At 64.5% G+C, this 18155-nt stretch overlaps 1 protein-coding gene across 14 annotated transcripts in view; it reads right to left on the reverse strand.

Moving 5' to 3' along the window:
• Positions 1 to 235: 235 nt before the first annotated feature.
• DOT1L (DOT1 like histone lysine methyltransferase) overlaps positions 236 to 18155 on the reverse strand; it is a 57265-nt gene continuing 39345 nt past the window's right edge. For 5 of the 14 annotated variants that reach the window (XM_089905750.1, XM_089905759.1, XM_089905758.1 and 2 more), the window contains 18 exons: positions 18008 to 18049; positions 17235 to 17345; positions 16889 to 17123; positions 16493 to 16585; positions 15592 to 15683; positions 15094 to 15195; positions 14712 to 14849; positions 14379 to 14504; positions 13049 to 13533; positions 12762 to 12897; positions 12263 to 12442; positions 10993 to 11122; positions 9710 to 10287; positions 9421 to 9626; positions 6865 to 6929; positions 5551 to 6480; positions 4225 to 4840; positions 238 to 2756 (listed from right to left, as the gene is read on the reverse strand). In XM_089905750.1, coding sequence (XP_089761876.1) covers positions 4260 to 4840; positions 5551 to 6480; positions 6865 to 6929; positions 9421 to 9626; positions 9710 to 10287; positions 10993 to 11122; positions 12263 to 12442; positions 12762 to 12897; positions 13049 to 13533; positions 14379 to 14504; positions 14712 to 14849; positions 15094 to 15195; positions 15592 to 15683; positions 16493 to 16585; positions 16889 to 17123; positions 17235 to 17345; positions 18008 to 18049 — 4230 coding nt within the window. In that variant the 3' untranslated portion in view covers positions 238 to 2756; positions 4225 to 4259. Of the gene's footprint in view, positions 2757 to 4224; positions 4841 to 5550; positions 6481 to 6864; positions 6930 to 9420; positions 9627 to 9709; positions 10288 to 10992; positions 11123 to 12262; positions 12443 to 12761; positions 12898 to 13048; positions 13534 to 14378; positions 14505 to 14711; positions 14850 to 15093; positions 15196 to 15591; positions 15684 to 16492; positions 16586 to 16888; positions 17124 to 17234; positions 17346 to 18007; positions 18050 to 18155 lie in introns of all 14 variants that reach the window. The other 9 variants (XM_030764494.2, XM_089905753.1, XM_089905752.1 and 6 more) reach the window with 7 other exon arrangements.

Consider the following 18155-nt stretch of genomic DNA (forward strand, 5'->3'; position numbering starts at 1 on the left):
GCTCACAGGCCTCCGTCCAAGTGCAGGCGGGACTTCGGGAATGGTTTTGTTGGTGTTGTGAAAAGTACCCAAGCAGTCAGTTTCAGTTAGTCAAGGAGGAGGCCCACCCTGGGTGGGCCTGACCTAGTCAGGTGTTGGCCCTGAAGGAGGGGCTGGGCCTCCCTGAGGTGGGGCTCACTGTCTGCTGTGGTCACAGGGCCTGCCTTCCGGAGCAGGTGGGGCTTCTGCTGGGAGTGACCATCCTCCCCAGCTGGGGATGGCTATCACGGCCCGGGACCCTCTTTGCGCTCCAAGACCTTGCCGTGTCACGGTCGGGAAGAAACACTGCCACCAGACCAGGTTCAAGTGAAAACAGGTATTTTATTACAGCGTCTAGAGGTGGAAACGCAGTGCAGTGGGGTTCCCTTGGGAAGAGGGGGTGGAGCCAGCGCCCCAACTGAAACATAGGCTACCAGAACAAGAAAGCAAAGCCCGTCTCCGTTACAAACCAAGGCAGGGATGCGTGAGCCAGCGTGGATGGATGTGTAAATGAGAACAAACAGTCCTAACTGTAGACGGGCCGGCTGGCAGGATAAATAAGGGCAGTCGGGGGGGTGGGGGTGGTGGTTCTTAAATAGGTCACGATTCATAGCTGAACAGAGAACACATCCCCTGACTGGAGGCTGTCCTAGTTGTTAGGTTTTCCTGAGCAAAGCGACAGCAGCCGTCAGACCTGGAGCACCCGCATCGGCAGCAGCGGTGGGGCTCCCGCAGGGCCGCTCCCCACGCACGCCAGCCGGCGCCCTACTCCCGTGGCTGGCGTCAGCGGCGGCGCTCAGGCTGGGACCGGAGGGTGGGTGTGGAGAGGCCGAGCTGGGCCCCGCTGTGGGGCAGGCCCTGCGCGGGTCGTCCGTCCCCTGGTGCTTGCGCGTGCGTGCAGAGGACAGACGCGGCGCGGTGGTCCTCCCGAAGTGACGCAGTGTTTGTGTACAGTGTCCTTTGTTCAGATGGGGGCTCCGCTGGCAGCGCCGTAGCTTTCTCGGGAGCCCTGTGTTCCTGACACGGGGAGGGGAGCCTCTTGGAGAGGCCGGGGGCCGGGGGTCAGGACAGCACCGTCGTGCACTGGGAGCACCGACCTGGGGGGAAGGGGGGCAGGGCGGGCGGTCACAGGAGGAAGGCTCCGTCTCTAGCCTGATTGCTGCCCCACACAGTGTAGAGGTGGCTGCAGGCAGCGCACTGGCCCTCTCTGACCCTTGTGGCCTGCGTCCCGGGGGTCAGGAAGCGGGGCTGGGCCTCGGCCACCACACTGACCCCACTCAAGGGCAGGCAGAGGACCCGTGGCGTCCACCTCTGAAGGGTACGTGGAGTCGGCCAGGCCGGGGAAGGCTCACGTTAGGCCACCACACAGAGGCCCACCCTCCCGCGCTCCTTGACGGGTGCCGCCTGGGTGGCAGACACCTGAGGATGGGGCTCCGACTGCCCATACTCAGCCCTCGCTGGGGCGCCCACCTTTGGCCGATGTTGGCCCTTTCGGGGGACCGAGAACTTCTCGGGAGGCACACAGACAACATTGCCCCACCCAGGGACCCAGGACCGGTCACAGGTGCTGTGCTCGAGGGACCGAGAACCCTACCGGCCACCTCGGAGCCTCAGGGAGCAGCCCTCCTGCCCGGCCACCCCCAGCGCATCCCTTCCCAAGCACCACGGTGGCCGCTCGGGTGGAGCAGGTGTCACCCCAGCAGGGTGGGCAGGAGGGCCCTGGGCCAGTGCCGCTGTGCACTTGAACAGGCGGGAGGGTTTCCCCTCACTTTCGTTTCTTCCTTTTCTCTTTAGTTTACTGTGTATTCGTCATACAGTCTAAAAATAAATGAAGTCCGTCTATGAAATTTATAAATTTTCATCACCTCTCTATAAAATACTGTCACCTGTCAGCGTGACTCCCTTGTAGACAAAGCAGGCACCCACAACTAACCCGCCTGCGTCCCCGGCCACCACAGGAGCCGACCCTGCAGCGGGGGGGGGGGGGGGGCTGCGGCATGAGCCCAGGGCGAGCGGAGACGTACAAAGTAAATGCGCCTGTCACACGAGTGAGCCAGCCAGGCAGGCAGCAGAGTCGGGTACCAGACCCTCCTCACAAGCACCACTGAGAACGGGTCCCCTCCTCGAGGCTCCGCCACCGCAGCCTTGCCGCGCAGGACTGCCGTTCCGATGCCAAAGGCGCCATCCCGAGGGCTGAGCCGAGGCCGTTCACAGTGATGGCGGGGCGGGGCGGGCCTCCACCGGAGACGCCGCCTTTGGTATGGGAAGAGCGGCGGGAATGAACACGCCAGGCGCTAGGGCCTGGCGTTGGCGTGGTCAACCTCGAGAGTCAGCACCAAGAGCACGTGGAGGCGCGAGCCTGGCGACGAGATAGCACCGGGCCGGCTGCCAGCGTCTCCGCGGTGGGCCGGTCCTTCGGCGATGTCTTTACATATATTCTCTCATATAATATAGTATCTACATCTCTCGATAGGTTGCCTTCACGACTTCGGTGGAATAAAATAAGTCAAAATTATTTATACTTTTTAAAAAACGATAAATACTTTATCTAAGACTATCGACAGTACAGGCTGGAGCCAGGCCCCAGCGCGCCGTCTCCGCAGCTCTGCGCGGCGCTGATTCACAGTAGAGCCTGTCCTCTGGCCTCCATCCGTCCTCGCCGTCCTGCGGGGGGCCCCGCGCCGGCAGCCCGCCCCATCCTTGCATAGTCTCGCGGTTGAGGTAGAAATCCTAGTTACCTGCGGACACGGCGCGGGAGGAAAGGCAGCATAGCGTTAGCCTCGCGCCCAGACGAGCCCGTCGCACCCCCAGGCCAGGGCGCCAGAGCCACCTACGGACGGACGGACGGACGACAGACGGCAGATGAGGTGGTGGCAGCACCCTGAGCCACGCCTCTGGGCCCTGTCAGAGGCAGGAGGTCCTGTCCCCAGGCCCTTCCAGTGCGTGTGGGGCGCTGGCTGGGTCCTGGCCTCCCCTCCTCCCCAGGAGACCCTCCCCGGTCCCCACGCCGGGCAGCGCTCCAGGACAAGCCTGCATGCCCCAGGAGTGAGGCCGGCGCGGCCAGGACGGCAGGCAGGCAGTGTCCACTGTGGGCCTGGTCCCCGACCTCCCAGTGCACGTCTGCCCTCTCCAAGCTCCTCTGACAGCGCGAGGCCACTGCAGGCTGAGCCGCCCTACCTTCTGGGCTTTTCCAACAACCGAGGCACAGCCCATCCCCAGGCCTCGGGTAGGGCTGTCCACTGACCTGCACCCTGACCAGGAGGCCGTCAGACTCCAGCGGCCTCCCATCTGTTTCCACTTAAAAACACGACAGACAGCCAAGGACGGCAGGCAGGACCCCCGCTCCAGTCCTGGCCCCAGGGGGATGTGGACATGGCACCAGCAGTGGCCAGGCCAGCTGCACCGGGGCCCAGGACCCTCCCTGGAGGCCTTGCAGACACCTGCCCCCTCCAGCTCCCGAAAACGGGCCCTTCCTACGCTTGTCTCCGCTAACCCCCACACAGACGGTCTGAAAGGCAGGCCGTGCGCCTCGGAGGCCGGAGGAGCCGGGCCTCGGCCACAACTACAGAGCCCCGCCACCGGCCCGGCGTTCCTGCCTGTGGGGCTGGCGCCACACTCACCCTGCTGCCCATCGACCCCTACAGGCAGGCCCTCTAGCTAAGGAGCCCAACAAACGCGACCGCCACGTCCTGAAGGCCTGCCGTGTACCCGGGGCCTTAAACGCGTTGAGCTCTCCCCAAACCCTCATAAGGCGCGTTTATGGAAACGGGCTGAGGGGCCCAAGAGCGCACACAAGGCAAAGCTGGGATCCTGAGCTGCCCCCATGACCCCACGCCGGGGCTGCCCAGGTCCCGGGCTGCTGCAGACTACAAGCCTAGGGCGGCGGCAAGCTCGAGCTAGGCTCCACCCGGCCAGGACGCCAGCCCTGACTGACTGACTCCTCCTGGCCCCCTCCCTGGGCGACCTGGGGGGGAGGGTCCACCGGCAGCGGCGGAGGGGGCGGGGCCAGCCACACCCTCCCTCTCTCTGCTCTCGCCGCCCGGGTTCCCGTGCCTCCCTGGCTCTTCGCCTTCGCACCTCCCGGCCGCAGGAGAGCAACCTTGGCCCCCGGGCCCCTCCACAGAGCCCCGCGGGCCCGCCTGCTCTCTGCAAAGGAAGGTCAGTTCAGGTTCTCGTATGGGCCGCCTGGTCGAGCTCTAGCCTTACCTTACAGAATACGAACTGCTAGCTAAGCAAGGTCTTTATCGCGGCTTAACCCCCGCAAGGCGCGCGGCATACGGAGGTGGCATGCCAAGGGAAACCCACACGGCGGGCGGCCCCGTGGAGCTGGCCTGCGGGATCACGGGCGCGGCCTGGGCCAGGGCCAGCCCGGGCAGGGGCGGGTGGTGCACCGTGAAGGAGGGGCGGGACACCTTGTGCGGAAGTGAGGCGAGCTTGATGGACAGAGAGGCGTTAGCAGGCGGCACAGAGGCAGCAGAGGAGGCAGGTAAGAAAGCTTGGTTAGCTGGGAGGGACGCGAGGTTCTGCAGGAGCACGGGCTCAGAGTTAGCCGGGAGCAGCGCGGGGGGAGGAGGCAAGGCGGCGTTAGGAGGGGGCGGGGCGTGGAGGGCGGGCGGCCCCGGAGGGGGCCGGCCCAGGTGCGGAGGGGGCGGGGGCGGCCTCGGCTCCGCAGGGGGCGGGGCCTGAAAGGAAGAGGCCGGGGTGCTGGCCACCGCCTGCAGCGGGGTTAGGCTCAGCGTGGCGCTGCGACATGCAGCCCCACTGCCGAAACGGGCTCCAAACGGATGAGCGGAGGCGGGAGGCACCGCGTGGTTAAAGGCACCTGCAAACAGGAGAGAAAAACCCAGCTTCAACAGGCGGGCATCGCCAGCCAAGCCAAGGAAGGCGCGCGGAGAAGGGGAAGCCGACGGCGGCTGCAGCTCCAGCTCCGCGTGCGAGCGGCACAGGTGAGGGTGAAGCGCAGGCAGCGGGAGCGCAGGCGCTGGGATGACCTGCAGGACGGCTCCCCTCCCCTCCCCTCCCCTCCCCAGCCCCGGCGCCCGTGCCCGGTGAGGGGCCGGCTGTGGCTCCCTGCGCTCCTCTCCACCCCGCACGCGCCACGGTGCATCTGGCGGGCGCCGCGGCCCTTGGCTCTTCCCCAGCGCCGGCCCCAAGGCTGCCCAGAGCCCGGGCTGCGTCAGGCCTGACAGGTGACCTCCGCGGGGAGGAAGGAGAGAGCTCCGTCTGGCGCCAGCTCCCCTGAGAGCGAGTGGGACGCCGTCAGACCAGAGAGCGTGGCACAGGCCGACTCACGCCTGAGCGCTCTGCCCACACGACAGTCACGTCTGCGTTTCGCGAAAAGGAACGAGGTGACGGGTGCAAAGTGGACCCAAGGGGATACGCGGGCACAGCCTCTCCCCCCTCAGGGGGCCCTGGAAGGGAACCTGCAAACAGCGGTGGTTAAACCCAGCGGTCCCGGAGGGCGCCGGTGAGAGCATGCGGCCCGCGGCCCATCCCCCAGCGGGTCCCGCACGGCCAGAGGGCGCTGCCTACCTCCGACTGCACCGCCGGCCACCCCGGAGGAGAAGCTGCCCATGGCGTGCGAGTTGGTCAGTCTGGTGGCAGCGGTTGAGACGTGCACCAGGCCGGCGGCGGGCACGGAGCTGAACAGGGACTGCAGCACGGACGGGCCCAGGTTGGCCTGCAGGGACATGGGGCCCAGTGCGAACTGCGGGCCGGGGACGAAGGCGCCCAGGAAGGGGCGGTGGGTCTGGGCGGACGGGGCCGTGCCCCCTGCCGAGGATGCCGCCGGGGCAAGGCCCGGGCCGCTGAGGAGGCCCCCGGGGGGGGCGGCAGCGGCGGCGGCGGCAGCAGCAGCAGCGGCCATGAAGAGGTTGTGGCCGTTCTTGACATCGGGCTCGCGGTCACGGCCCTTGCCCGCCTTGCCGTGCGTCGCTGAGGCCTTGTCCGCGGGCCCGCACACAGGTGGGCCCCCCTCGCCCTTCGGGGCCAGTCCGTCCAGCTGCCTCTTGTTCACGAAGGGGCCGGGGTCTGCGGCGCCGCCCTCCTTGCCCCGCGGGCCGGGAAAGCTCAGGGGGGTGCCCAGGCCGGCCGCCTCGGGGGCCTTGTGGGAGAGAGAAGCACCATCGCTGAAGCTGTGTAAACTGAGGTCGGCCGCCAGGCCCCCGCCCAGGGCGAAGCTGCTGGCGGGATGGCTGCTGGGGCTCAGCCCGCCCGCCCCCGGCAGCGCGCCTGGGAAGCTCTTCCTGGGGTGGGCAGCCAGCTTGGCATCAGCCGCGCCAGGTTCCTCCAGGCCGGGCCGGAAAGCGAACAGGGAGTTGTGGCTCAGAGCGGAGGCGGCCTGCAGCGGGCTGTCGGCTGCCTTGGCCAGGCCGAGGTCGGAGATGGGCGAGAAGGTGGACTTCCACTTGCTGCTGTTGACCGGCTCGCTGGCCGGCACCTTCCTTCCCGCCAGGCCGCCCCCTGCCAGGAGAGGCAGCGGCTATGAGGCCTGGGCTGGGTGGGGCAGAGCGGAAGCTGCGGGGACCAGACCACCGCCGGCTCGGAATGACCCCCGCCCCCAAGACAAGCCCCCATGGTGGAGGACGGGGCAGACCTGGCGAGGGTGGGGCCGTGGGAGAAACTCAGGGAGCAGGGCTGCTTGTGCGGGAGGGCCGGCGTGTCAGCACAGAGCACCACACGTGCCCGATCTACCCAGGCAGCACCTAGAGCGCCCGCCATGTCCACAGGGAAAGGGGCCAGGAGGCCGGGCGGCACCCACACCACCCAGGGACCACTCTGGAAGCCCCGTGTGGCTCCTCAGAGGCCGGGCACCAAGGAGTCAGGCATCGGGAGCACCGAACTCACCATTTTCCAAGGTTTTCGGAGGAGATTTGCTTTCTAAGGAGATGGTTGCAATTTTTCTCTCAATTCTATTAGGAAAAAAAAGATGATAAATGTTTGCAATCCACGGGCACACCAGAGCGCTATACGTTTACACCGAATTGCCCAGCGGGGTCGGTAAGCCGGCAATGCATGACCCGCCGTCAGGGCCCCCGGGCGCCCCCATGCCTGTGCGGTGGCACCTGTGCCAGCACGATGACGGCTGTGGTGCGGGACACAGCTGAGAGCCGGGCCCCGGCGGAGGAGCAGGGATGCCGTTTCCCAACACGCAGAGACAGCCGCGAGTCCCAGACAGAACTGTCTCCATGCTTAACGTGCTCTCAAGCTCTAGGAGACCGCGTCGTCCACAGAGGCAGATGCGCAGCACCTAGCACGTTAACTCCCCAGCAAGCTGTACCCGTAGCTGCACCGAAGTACACAGCAGTGTGTGCTTCACATGTCAGGATTTTTGTGGACCGTCCCGAAGAACTATGACCTCCAGAGACACAGAACTCGCCAAAGAATCCAGAACTTGCACAACGTACTTTTCGTATGTGGAAGGGTAACTCAACAAGACACCGAAAACACAGGCAACTAAAGAAAACACAGGGACGTCCCCGGCGGTCCAGCAGGTAAGACTCCGTGCCCCTAGTGCAGGGGGCCCGGGTTCGATCCCTGGTGGGGGAACTCGATCCCACATGCATGCCGCAACTAAGAGTCTGCATGCCGCAACTAAAGATCCCACATGCCGCAACTAAACATGCCACAACTAAGACCCGGAGCGACCAAAATAAATAAATTAAGAATTAAATGAAATTAAAGAAAGGGACTTCCGTGGTGGCGCAGTGGATAAGAATCCGCCTGCCGATGCAGGGGACACAGGTTTGAGCCTGGTCCGGGAAGATCCCACAGGCCGTGGAACAGCTAAGCCCGTGTGCCACAACTAGTGAGTCTGCATGTCACAACTACTGAAGCCCGCGCGCCTAGAGACCTGCTCCGCAACAGGAGAAGCCACTGCAATGAGAAGCCCGTGCACCTCAACGAAGAGTAGCCCCCGCTCGCCGCAACTAGAGAAAGCCCTCACGCAGCAACAGAGACCCAACGCAGCCAAAAATAAATTAATTAATTTTAAAGAAAAATAGTAATAATAAAGAAAACACAGATACACAACACACGGGGTCTCGTCAACACTGAATACTCTTATGCCTCAAAGGACACCAGCAATGGAGTGAACACACCACCCACAGGACGGGAGAACACAGCTGCAGATCCCGTACCTGACAAGGGATGCGGTACGTAGACGTCTAAAGAACTCTCACGACATAACAACAGCAGCACAAGACAACCCGACCCAAGAGAGGGGCCGGGACCTGAACAGACGTCTGTCTGAGGAACAGATGATGCTGAGTGTCGTCGACCGCGAGGGCGATGAGGTCAAAACCACGGCGACACCACCACACCCTCACAGAAATAGCTACCGTACTAAAAACAAACCCAGAAAATAACAAGTGCCGGTGAGGATGTGGAGAAACTGGCACCCTTGTGCATGCTTGGCAGCAATGTGAGATGGGGCAGCTGCCGTGGAAACGTCTGGTGGTTCCTCAAAACGTTAAACCCAGACTCACCACACGAGATCCAGCAATTCCACGCCTAAGTACTGGGTAAATTGCAAACACATTTTCAAGTAAAAACACATGTAGTATAGGGACGTTCATAGCAGCACGATTCACAACAGCTGAAAACGAAGCAACCCAAGCGTCCACGGACACACGGTGGATAAACAAAACGTGACATATACACACAGAAAGGAAGGAGGTTCTGACACCTGCTACACCACGGATGAACCTGAGGATAGGACGCTCAGTGAAAATAAACCAGACACAGAAGGACACACGCTGCCTGATCCCACTCACGGGGTCCCTAGAGGAGTCAGATCCACAGAGACAGGAAATAGATTGTGGGGGCCAGGGACTGGGGGAGGGGCTGAGGAGTCAAGTGTTTAAGGGTACAGGGATTCTTTCTGTGGTGATGAAAATGTTCTAAAACCGACAGCGGTGATGCCTGCACAACCCCACGAATACGTCAAAGACCACTGGGTCGCACGTTTCAAGCGGGCGGTGTGGTATGTGAATTATACCTAATAAAGCTGTTATCCAGGAAGAAAGCACTCTTCACCGTCAGCTGAGTGGACACCAGGCACTGATGGGAGCCTGCACGCCTGCCTCTTGGCTCTGCGCTGTGGTGGCCGCCCTCCCCTTCTCTCTGCCACCAAGAAACACCCGCCTCGCGCCGCCGCCCCGGGAGCTACAGACTCAGGGGTCAGCCCTGCCCCACACGCACGTGGCGAGAGGCTCTCAGATGCCTGGGCCCTTCACGGGCTGTTTCTTACACAGTTAAAGTGAACAATCCAGGAAGGGGCCTGTCTGCTCCAGGAAGTGCCCCAAGTGAGGTCGGGACCCTGTGCCCACCACCCAGCAGCAGGTGGGAAGCTGCCTGCCCCGCGTCCTGGCCACAAGGACCTGCCCCGTCGGCCCCACTCGCCTGGCACTGCTGGGCTCGTCCTCAGAGCCCTGCTCGTCATCCGAGGTCAGTGGGGAATAGTGGGCCCCGTTGGTCTGGCTCAGGGGCTTCTCCTTCTTGAGCACGGGCGGCTGGTCATTGTCCTGGTAAGGGACAGGCGAGCTCTTCAGGGAGCTCTCGGGGGACGAGATGGCCGTGATTTCCAAGGGCTGGTTGATGTTGCTGACCTGAGGGGTCAGACGCACAAGCCCGTCAGCAGGCCCCTGGAGCGCCCTGGACCTACCGCCCCCAACGCCACTCCCAGCCTCACCATGGAGTTGAGGTTCAGGGGGGACCCTGAAGACTGGGTGAAGAGGCCGGCGACAGACGGCAGGGCCCGGCGCTTGGGGGACACGCCCGAGCTGAAGCCGGGGGTCCCCGCCGCTGCCCGCTTCCTCCTGCCCCTCTTGCGGCTGTCCTGCCCGTGGCTCTGGCCGCCGTCACCGCGGGCGCCCGAGGACAGAGGGCTGTGCTTGCTGGAAGGTGACTGCTTGGCGCTGCTAGAGCCGGCCGAGATGGTGAAGACGATCCTTCTCTTGGCTTCACTCTCGGGATCCGAGAAGCCGGCCTCAGAGGGCAGGTCTCCTTTGCTGGTGTCGGGGAGCGGGCCCTGGGCACCAAGCCGGGGACTGGCGCAGAGCTGGGGGGCGGGCGAGGCCGAGCCGCAGTTGCGGGGCTGCGCCAGCAGGGGGGGGTGCTGAGGAGTGGAGCTGCGGGACCCCACAGTGGCAAAGAGGCTTCCAGAGCTGGAGGACTCGTCCAGGGCGGGGGGCTCGGCTCCAGAGACGAGTGGTGCCGGGCTGCCTGCCAGGGCCCCACTGATGGCCACTGAGCCGGCGTAGGCAAAGCCTGTAGGAAGGACACGCTTTCTCAGGGGAGCTCGTCCGGGAAAGGATGCCCACCTGGCCGAACCCGGCGGAGCGCAAGGAAGCTCAGCTCTCCGCATGCTCAGTGCCCAGCACCTTGAGACGGCACCACGGAACCAGGTTCGGGTGAGGACAAGTGGGGGCCCCTGGGCCGTCACTTGTGTGCTCTTCCCACTTCTGGGCCTGGGACGGTTGGGCCCTGGAGCTCATGTACAAGCCGGTGGACCCCGGGCACCACCAGCGGTGACGCCCTCCCCACGCGAGAGCAGCAGCGCCAGAGGCGGGACGCCCGTCCCAACAGCAGCCTCCTCACTGTGTTCTTTATCCCCAGAAGAACAGGCGTAGATCAGGCCGTGTGGACACAGGCAAGCAACCTGACCACACATGCCCGCTGCCCCCGACGGGACCCATGGCTGGGCAGTGGCGACAGGCACCCTCTAGGTCGCAGGGCCCCGCCCAGAAGCCTCACTCGAAGCTCTCTGAGGAGGAGCAGAACCGGCTGGAACGCGGTTGGATGAGGATGCCACCGCCCAGAGGACCGGCATGGGCCCAGGCCGAACACAGCCAGCTGAGATGAGCAGAGCGGGACAGCCCAGCTCGGAGCCCCCGAGCCCCGGGCCATGCTGTGCAGCTGACGTGCTGAGCCCACCCAGCACCTCTGGGTCCTCGCACGCGAGGGAGCCCTTACCTGCAGGGGCCAGGGCGAGGCTTCTGCTCCCAGCAGTGCTGCACCCGGAGCCGTGGGTGCCAGCACCCATCTGCTTCTCCAGTGTGGACGAGGACTCTCGGGCCTGCGGCACGGGGCTGGGGGTGCTTCTCTGCGGAGAGAAAATGCAGGTTCTCAGCTGATCCGGCCACACGCCACAGGACGTGCCAAGGGCCCGAGGCCACGAGCACGGAAGGGCAAGTGGCCGCTCAGGGTGTGAGCCTGGTGGGCAGCCACGGGAAGGTTCTCACGAGGTGAGGCACAGGTGTCTGACCTCGGTTCTAAGGGATGGCCCTGGCTAACAGGCAAGCATTGGGCCAGGGATAAATGGGCAGGGAGAGCAGTGAGGGCAGCCGTTATGATCTGACCCAGCAACTCCACTCCTACATGGAGCCAGACAACAGCAAGTACCCACACAAAACCCGCACACGCATGTCCTCAGCAGCACAATTCACAACAGCCCCAAAGTGGAAACACCCCAGATGACCACCAACAGGTGACGGATGCACACAATGTGGTCCGTCTGTATGGTGGAACATCTCTCAGCCACGAAAAGGAGAGAAGCCCTGACACTCGCTACCACGTGGACGGACCCTGAGAACACGATGCTCAGTGAGAGAAGCCAGACCTAGAAGGACCCACAGTCTGTGATTCCACTGACAGGAAACATCCAGAACAGGCAGATCCACAGAGACAGACAATACGCTCCTGGTTGTCAGGGGCTGGGGAGGGGATGGGGGTGACTGCTGGTGGGGATGGGCTTCCTTTTGGGGGTATGGAATGTTCTGGAACTAGAGATGGCTGCACGACTGGTGAATGTACTAAAACCCACTGCACCGAACACCTTAGGTGGGTGAGTTGTGTGTGAGTGACATCTCCATAAACACGAACAGCCCACTCCACAGGAGAGTGTCATTTCCAAGTCCATGCGTGTGAGGCTGAATGCACATGTGAACTAGAAGGAAAGGGAGAAGTTTCTACAGAATCTGGAAGTTTTAGTCCCTCTCCGTTTGCACACGTCACCTTTTACTAAAAGGATCTAAAGTAAAAGTGGCAAAATGTTACTGGAATTAAATGTGGACATCAGACATTCTGTTTTTCTCGGGCATCACGGTAAGCTCCGAACTTAACCACGTGCAATTGAACAAGAAGGCTCTGGGCCTCGAGGGGAAAGAACAAGAGCACCGGCTCTCCTGGCGCCTACACACGGTGCCTGGGGACGCCAGGCTTCCAGGCCGAGGGCCTCACTCACCACCTTCTCGGCGCGGCTGGGCAGCACCACGCTGGCCAGAGGGATGCTGACTGGCAGCTTGCTAGGCTGCACGGTGCTGAGCGGGATGCTGACGGGCAGGCTGGTGATGGCCTCCCCACTGCTGGCGTAGGTGCGCTCCTTCAAACCCTGCAGACACACCACCGGGCCAGCCTGCTCCCGCTGACCAGGAAACTGGGCCTTGAGCACCGCCCCGAGGGACACAGCAGCCCTCCAACCAGTGACAGGTCACCCCCACCCCAAAGCGATCCTCCAGACCTGCCAGGGCCCCCACCCATCACCCCAGCACACACCCCATCACAGGAGTGCAACAGGCTTTTCCCTTCCCCTGCTGCTCAACCCGGCCTCTCCTTTCCCCAGAGACAATCCCACTCTTCCAGCCTCACCCCAGGGTTAGGGCGCGGCCAGGCAGCCTCCCACCTTCCCTCTCAGCCCCACTCCACCCCACGCGTGGGCACTTTCACAAGAGCGGTGGCCTCACCTTCTCACTGCCCTTCTCTCCCGTCATCTGCAAGGCCGCAGGGGACGAGGGCCGAGGGTCCTGTGGGCTCAGTTTGATGCCGTTGGCGATGCCAGGGCTCTGGTACGGGAGGCCGTTCTCCTTGGCATGCTCAGCTCTGGAAACGAGACGTGTCCTTGGTCATTTTCTGGGGAGCCCTCAGAGCCACAATTTTGCGTTCAGAGCTGGCCGCCTGGGCCTAACAACCCCCGAGATTCTCTTCCAAACTGACGATCCCCCGCTCAGAAGGCCCCCCACCACGAGCTCACCGTGAGTGCAGCTCGCTGGCGGTCGCCCTGCTGTTGGCTGTGTGGTCCTGGCTCAGGTGGCGCCGCAGCACCAGCTTGGCCGGGGAGAGCCTGGTGTAGTCGGGCAGGGCCAGGCCGGACAACTTCTCGAGCCTCGGCCGGCCACTGTGGTTCGGGGTGCAGGGCACGACCTCCTGGTCCAGGGGGGAGGCCAGGTACTGGGGGGTGTTCTGCTTGGGCGAGGGCCGGCTCAGCGCACCGCAGAGCTCATAGCCGGCCGCGTGGCCATTCATGGACAGCTCCGGGCTCATGTTGCTCAAGTGGGGCAGGGAGAACCTGGCGCAGTCCAGCTCCAGATGTGGCCGGCCGGGCTCGGCCTCCGGCTCTCGGCCCAGGCCACCCTTCCCGCGCAGGTGCAGGGACAGGGCGTCGTCGGGCGGCACGCAGGACTTGAGCTGCAGGAGCTCCTGCTGCCTCTGGCTCTTCTCCAGCTCCACAATGCTGATCTGGGGGACGAGAGGAGGCGTCAGGCCTGAGAGGCCCCATGCCCAGCACCTCACTGGCAGGGACGGTCCTGCAAGAGCGACAGGGACGTGGGCCGGCTAGAGGGACATGGGCTGGCTAGTGTGACGGGCAGACGCACCAGCCTGAGGAAGCGAGGGGCCCAGGCTCCGTGGCTGTCACTGTGACCGCGAGGGTAAGGTATTGGCCCCGGGGGCTGGGGCCTGAGGCATCGTTTGGCTCTCCCCACAATGAATCAAGGGCCCACAGCTTCGGGCCGCCTCTCGGTGACACAGGAGCGTGATGGCCCAGCGTGCAGCCTCCTGAGACTCCTCCTGCACACAGGCTGGCAGCAGGGCCGGGCCACCACAGGAGGCAGCGCAACACTGTATCCCGGGACCTACAGCCGCTCCAACGGCTACTTGGGGGACGCGTGTCTTTAGGGACGTAGCCTCCAGAGCAGCCTCCGGTGCAGAGGAATTCACTCCAGTGCCATTCTGCAGTAACCCATCCCTGAAAGAGCCCCCAGGGCTGGGCAACAGCGAAAGCTTCATGTAAATCACGAAACCTCGCTGGGGAGACGCAAAGTGGTGGGAGGCCTCGGCCTGCAGACGGGCTTCCGGAAAGCCCGCACTTGCGCGCTGATCTGTCCGTCCTTCCTTCCTGCACCATCTTCTGCTCACCTTGTCAGTATGAGCTGCTCTCACGGTGCAAGCGGGGGCCGCCAGTGGCGGCCTCAGAAACAAGGCGCTCGCAAGCCCAGGCGGTGCGGCGGGGACTGGGCCTAGGACGCTGGTCCTGGCGCCCCAGCTGAAGCCCGGAGCACCCCCGCCTCCGACAGGCTTCCTACCTGCAGCTCCAGGCAGTGCCTCTGCTTCTCCGAGATCTGGCTCTTCAGGGCCTGCTTCTCCTTCAGCAGGCCCTCAAGGGACAGCGTGGACCAGTCCAGCTTCAGCTCCTCGCACCGTGCCTTGAGCTGTGGGGATGGGCGGGCAGCCGTGAGGCGTCGGAGGCCCCTGGACGCCCCGCGAGGATCCTAAGGGAGGACGGGGACGGGGGGCGGGGGGCTGCCAGGACCCACTGCCGCAGACTCGGGGGCTGCCCTCGGTCATCTCTCCGTCCCGAGACCCGGCCCGGCCTGGGGGGCCCCGCCTCGGGCAGACCGCCAGCCCCGCCAGCGCACCAGCCGCAGGCTCTGGCTCCTCAGCTCCCGGTTGCCCTTCTCCAGCTGCTCCGTCTGCTCCCTCAGCTGCTGGTTGTGAGCCGAGATCTCCTTCTGCGCTTGGATCAGGTCGTTGTAGGTCAGCGCCTTCACTCCCAGCTGAGGACAAACGATGGCAAAGGGGGGCTCTCACAGGGGGCCAGGGGCATCACGAGGCAGGAAGCCTCCCTCTGACCACCTCCGGGTCTCTCCATCAGGAAGACTCAAGGTGAAGAGCACCAGGAGGGCACCAGTCCCTCTGGATCTTGGCCAGATGTCCGGCTGGGCCCTGGGCCCCGCCTGCCCTCCATCCCGCGCCAGGGCCGTCTGCGTGGCCTCAGGGTGGCCAGGGCAGGGCGCCTACCTCGTCCAGTTTCTGCTGGAAAAGCCTCTTGATCTCCTCCTTCTGAGCTTGGCAGTGGCCGAACAGCTGCTGCACGGCGCCCAGCAACCGGGCGTTCTTCTCCTGCGGGGCAGGGCCATGAGCGTGAGGCCCCCGGGACGGGCACCCCGCCCGACTTGCAGCCCGCCTGGCGGACACGGCGGCAGACACGCACCCGTGAGGAGGTTGGACAGACCCCCATCCGGGCCTCACCCCGGAACGTAGCACCACGTTACCAGGAGCCACAGAGCCTGACGCTTCCCGCCCTCAGGAAAGCTGGGGTGCCCGCACCGGGCCTGCATGAGGGCGGCCGCACCTCACAGCCCCCCACCCCAGCTCCGCCACCGAGGCTGCAGGGCACACTGTCCCCAGACGAGGACGCCTCAAAAGGGGCAGCAGGGCCCGGCCAGCTGCGGCCCCGGGGCCATCAGAGCCCGTAGGTAAGGGGAGCTGGGTCTGGCAGCACCGCGTGCGGCTCACCGTCTCCTGGTCCAGCAGCAGCTGCAGGTTGGCCTTGTACTGAGGGGTCTTCGTGTACGCCAGGAACTGCAGGTACTGAATCTTGAAGGATTCTACGAGGGGAGCCAAGACAGGGTTTTCACTCAGAAACCCTCCAGCTGAGGCTCGAGGCGGGGGCGGGTGGAGTTCAGGAACAACGCGCAGGTTCCCCAGGGCCCAAGTGGTGCTGGGGTCGCATGGTGCCGTTGTCGTGCCGGGGCCCGTGTCCCCACACTGCCTCAGCATGTCCCGCCGCCACGTGGGGCTCGTGCCCACGTGGGGACCCTCACAGCTCCTGCCATCCCCAGCCCGCGTTTTCGTTCTCCCCAAGGACACATGGGTTGCGGTCAGCCAGTCTGCCGGTCTTCTCGGTAAACATATGCTACCGATGTTGAATTGAGAAAATTGTACAGGAGTTTCCTTCATCCACTTTCTGAAGGGACGAGGCATCTCAAGGCAGCCCAGCCACGTGAGCACGAGCTCGACTCGGCAGGACAGGGCCCTGCTCCCTCGGGGCACCGGGCTCATCCCGGACAGGTCTCCCTGACACTGCAGACACGGGGCTGGGTCCTTCTCTGCGGGGCACCCTGGGCACCGTGGGTGGTGGAACAGCATCCCTGGCCTCCACCTTCTTGACGCCAGGAGCCCCCCCTCCAGTTGTGATGATGCCCCCAGACGTGGCCTCACTTCCCCTGGGGCAGGACTGCAGCCTCAGACTGCTGCACGGGCCCCGCTGACCCCGAAGCCCAGGCGCGCCCTGGCAGGACTGAGCCTGAGCCCTGGGGGTGGTGCGCTTGGACATGCAGCGTGGGCTTCCCAGGGGGTCTGCGAACAAGCCACCCCGCCCGCCCGGCCTCCGCCCGCGCCCCCCGGGGCGGCTCACCTAGCAGCCGGTGTAGGGCAGGCGGGGCGGGCGCCAGCAGCAGCTGCTCAGGGGGGCGTCGCTGCGTGCTGGGAGGTAGCTGGTAGGGGGCGCCTGCGGGGAGACAGCGGGTCACGCTCTCTAGACGCCAGGCCCTGCGCGACGCCCCAGCTGCCCAGCCAAGCCGCCACCAGACCCCAAACCACGGCACTTCGCCCTGCCTGAGCAGGGCTTCTGCACGGGACCCCTGGAGAGCCCTCGGGAGGCTCTGGAGCTGGAGCACCGCCCCCCCCATCTCCGAGTACTCAGCGCAGACGCTGTCGCAGTGGCTTCTGCCCGGGCCAGCAGGAAAAGGGACAGCGGTGAGGCTCCCCGGGACCCCAGAGCACAGCAGGGCGGGGGCGAGGAGGCACTCACCCTGCGGCGAGGGTGACGCCGCCCGCGACACGGTCTGGGCATGCAGCAGGTCCAGTGCGCTCTGGGTCTTCTTGGGCTTGCGCTCGGGGTTGGTGGTGCTCATCTTCTTGGGACGTCCGCGCTTCCGGCCGGCCATCTTCCGGCCCTTCTTGTTCAGCTTCTTCTTCCGGGCCTTGGAGGGAGATGGCTTCTTGACAGTGGTCACCCCGGCTTTCTCTTCCTCAGCACCAGAGTCCTAGCGGAAGACCACATGAGGGACCAGCCGGCGATGTGGGCTCCCGGGGGCAGCCTGGCTCCCTCCCCCGAGACCGGGGCCGCCCCATCTGGCCGGGGGCGGGGCGCTCACCATGGGGGTGTCGGCGGGCATGGCCGTCTTGCTCTCGGGCACCTTGGTGGGGGTGGTCGTGTTGCTCTTGTTCTCCCGCTGCTGCCGGCGCCGAGCTGCCTCTTGTTCCTCCTGGGGAGTAAGCGGGGGGCTCGTCCTCTGAACCGCGGGCACCGCAGAGACCCTCCTGCCTGCAGGGGCCCTGCAGCCCTGGCCCTGGGGGAAAGCGAGGTACACACACCCCACACCCAGTCTCTGCTGGGAACCCAGTGGGCCCCTGGACGGCCTGGCCTGGCCACCCCCGCGGCGGGTGGTCCCAAGGTCCCCACAACCACTTCCCCACCGAGGGGCATGCTGTCCACAGGCGAGGGCTGCGGGACACCCACGGCAACAGGAGGGAGGACAGGGCCACCTGCAAGGCCGTCCTCTGTCTCCAGGTGAGGGTGTCCATCACCATGCCCTGACCCAGAGGCCCTAGTATGGCAGAAAGGGCCTGGGCGGGGGGCTCCTTCAAGGCTCACGTGCTTGTCTGAGCCTCCAAAGAGAAAGTCACTGGGACACACGTCCCACGAGGTTCAGAGACAAAGTGATGAGCACGAGGCCGCGGGACATTTTGAAAGGCTGTAACTCCAACCTATCTCCCCCAAATCTCTCAAGAAACGTGGCCAGGGTGCAGCTGCTCAAGACGTGGCCACCGCAGCCAGGGGGCCCCAGCGCCCAGGCCCACGCCCGGCCACTCAGGATGCCTCGGGCCCTGGTCAGCTTAGAGATCAAGGACAAATACACAAACTTACCCTGAGTTTTGGATTTTTCAGACTAGAAAAATAGTTTTCAAGCTAAAAATGAAAAAGGAAAAGAAAACTTCTCATTAGCAATGGAAAACCCTGTCAGGACAAGAGCCACACCCCAGACCCACCGACGTTAGGCAGTGGCGGGCGCGGT

Source organism: Delphinapterus leucas, unplaced genomic scaffold (assembly GCF_059928025.1).
Source record: "Delphinapterus leucas isolate spDelLeu-1000000601 "Yukka" unplaced genomic scaffold, BTC_Dleu_Yukka2 spDelLeu_asBTCV2_sq25, whole genome shotgun sequence".
Taxonomy (NCBI): domain Eukaryota; kingdom Metazoa; phylum Chordata; class Mammalia; order Artiodactyla; family Monodontidae; genus Delphinapterus; species Delphinapterus leucas.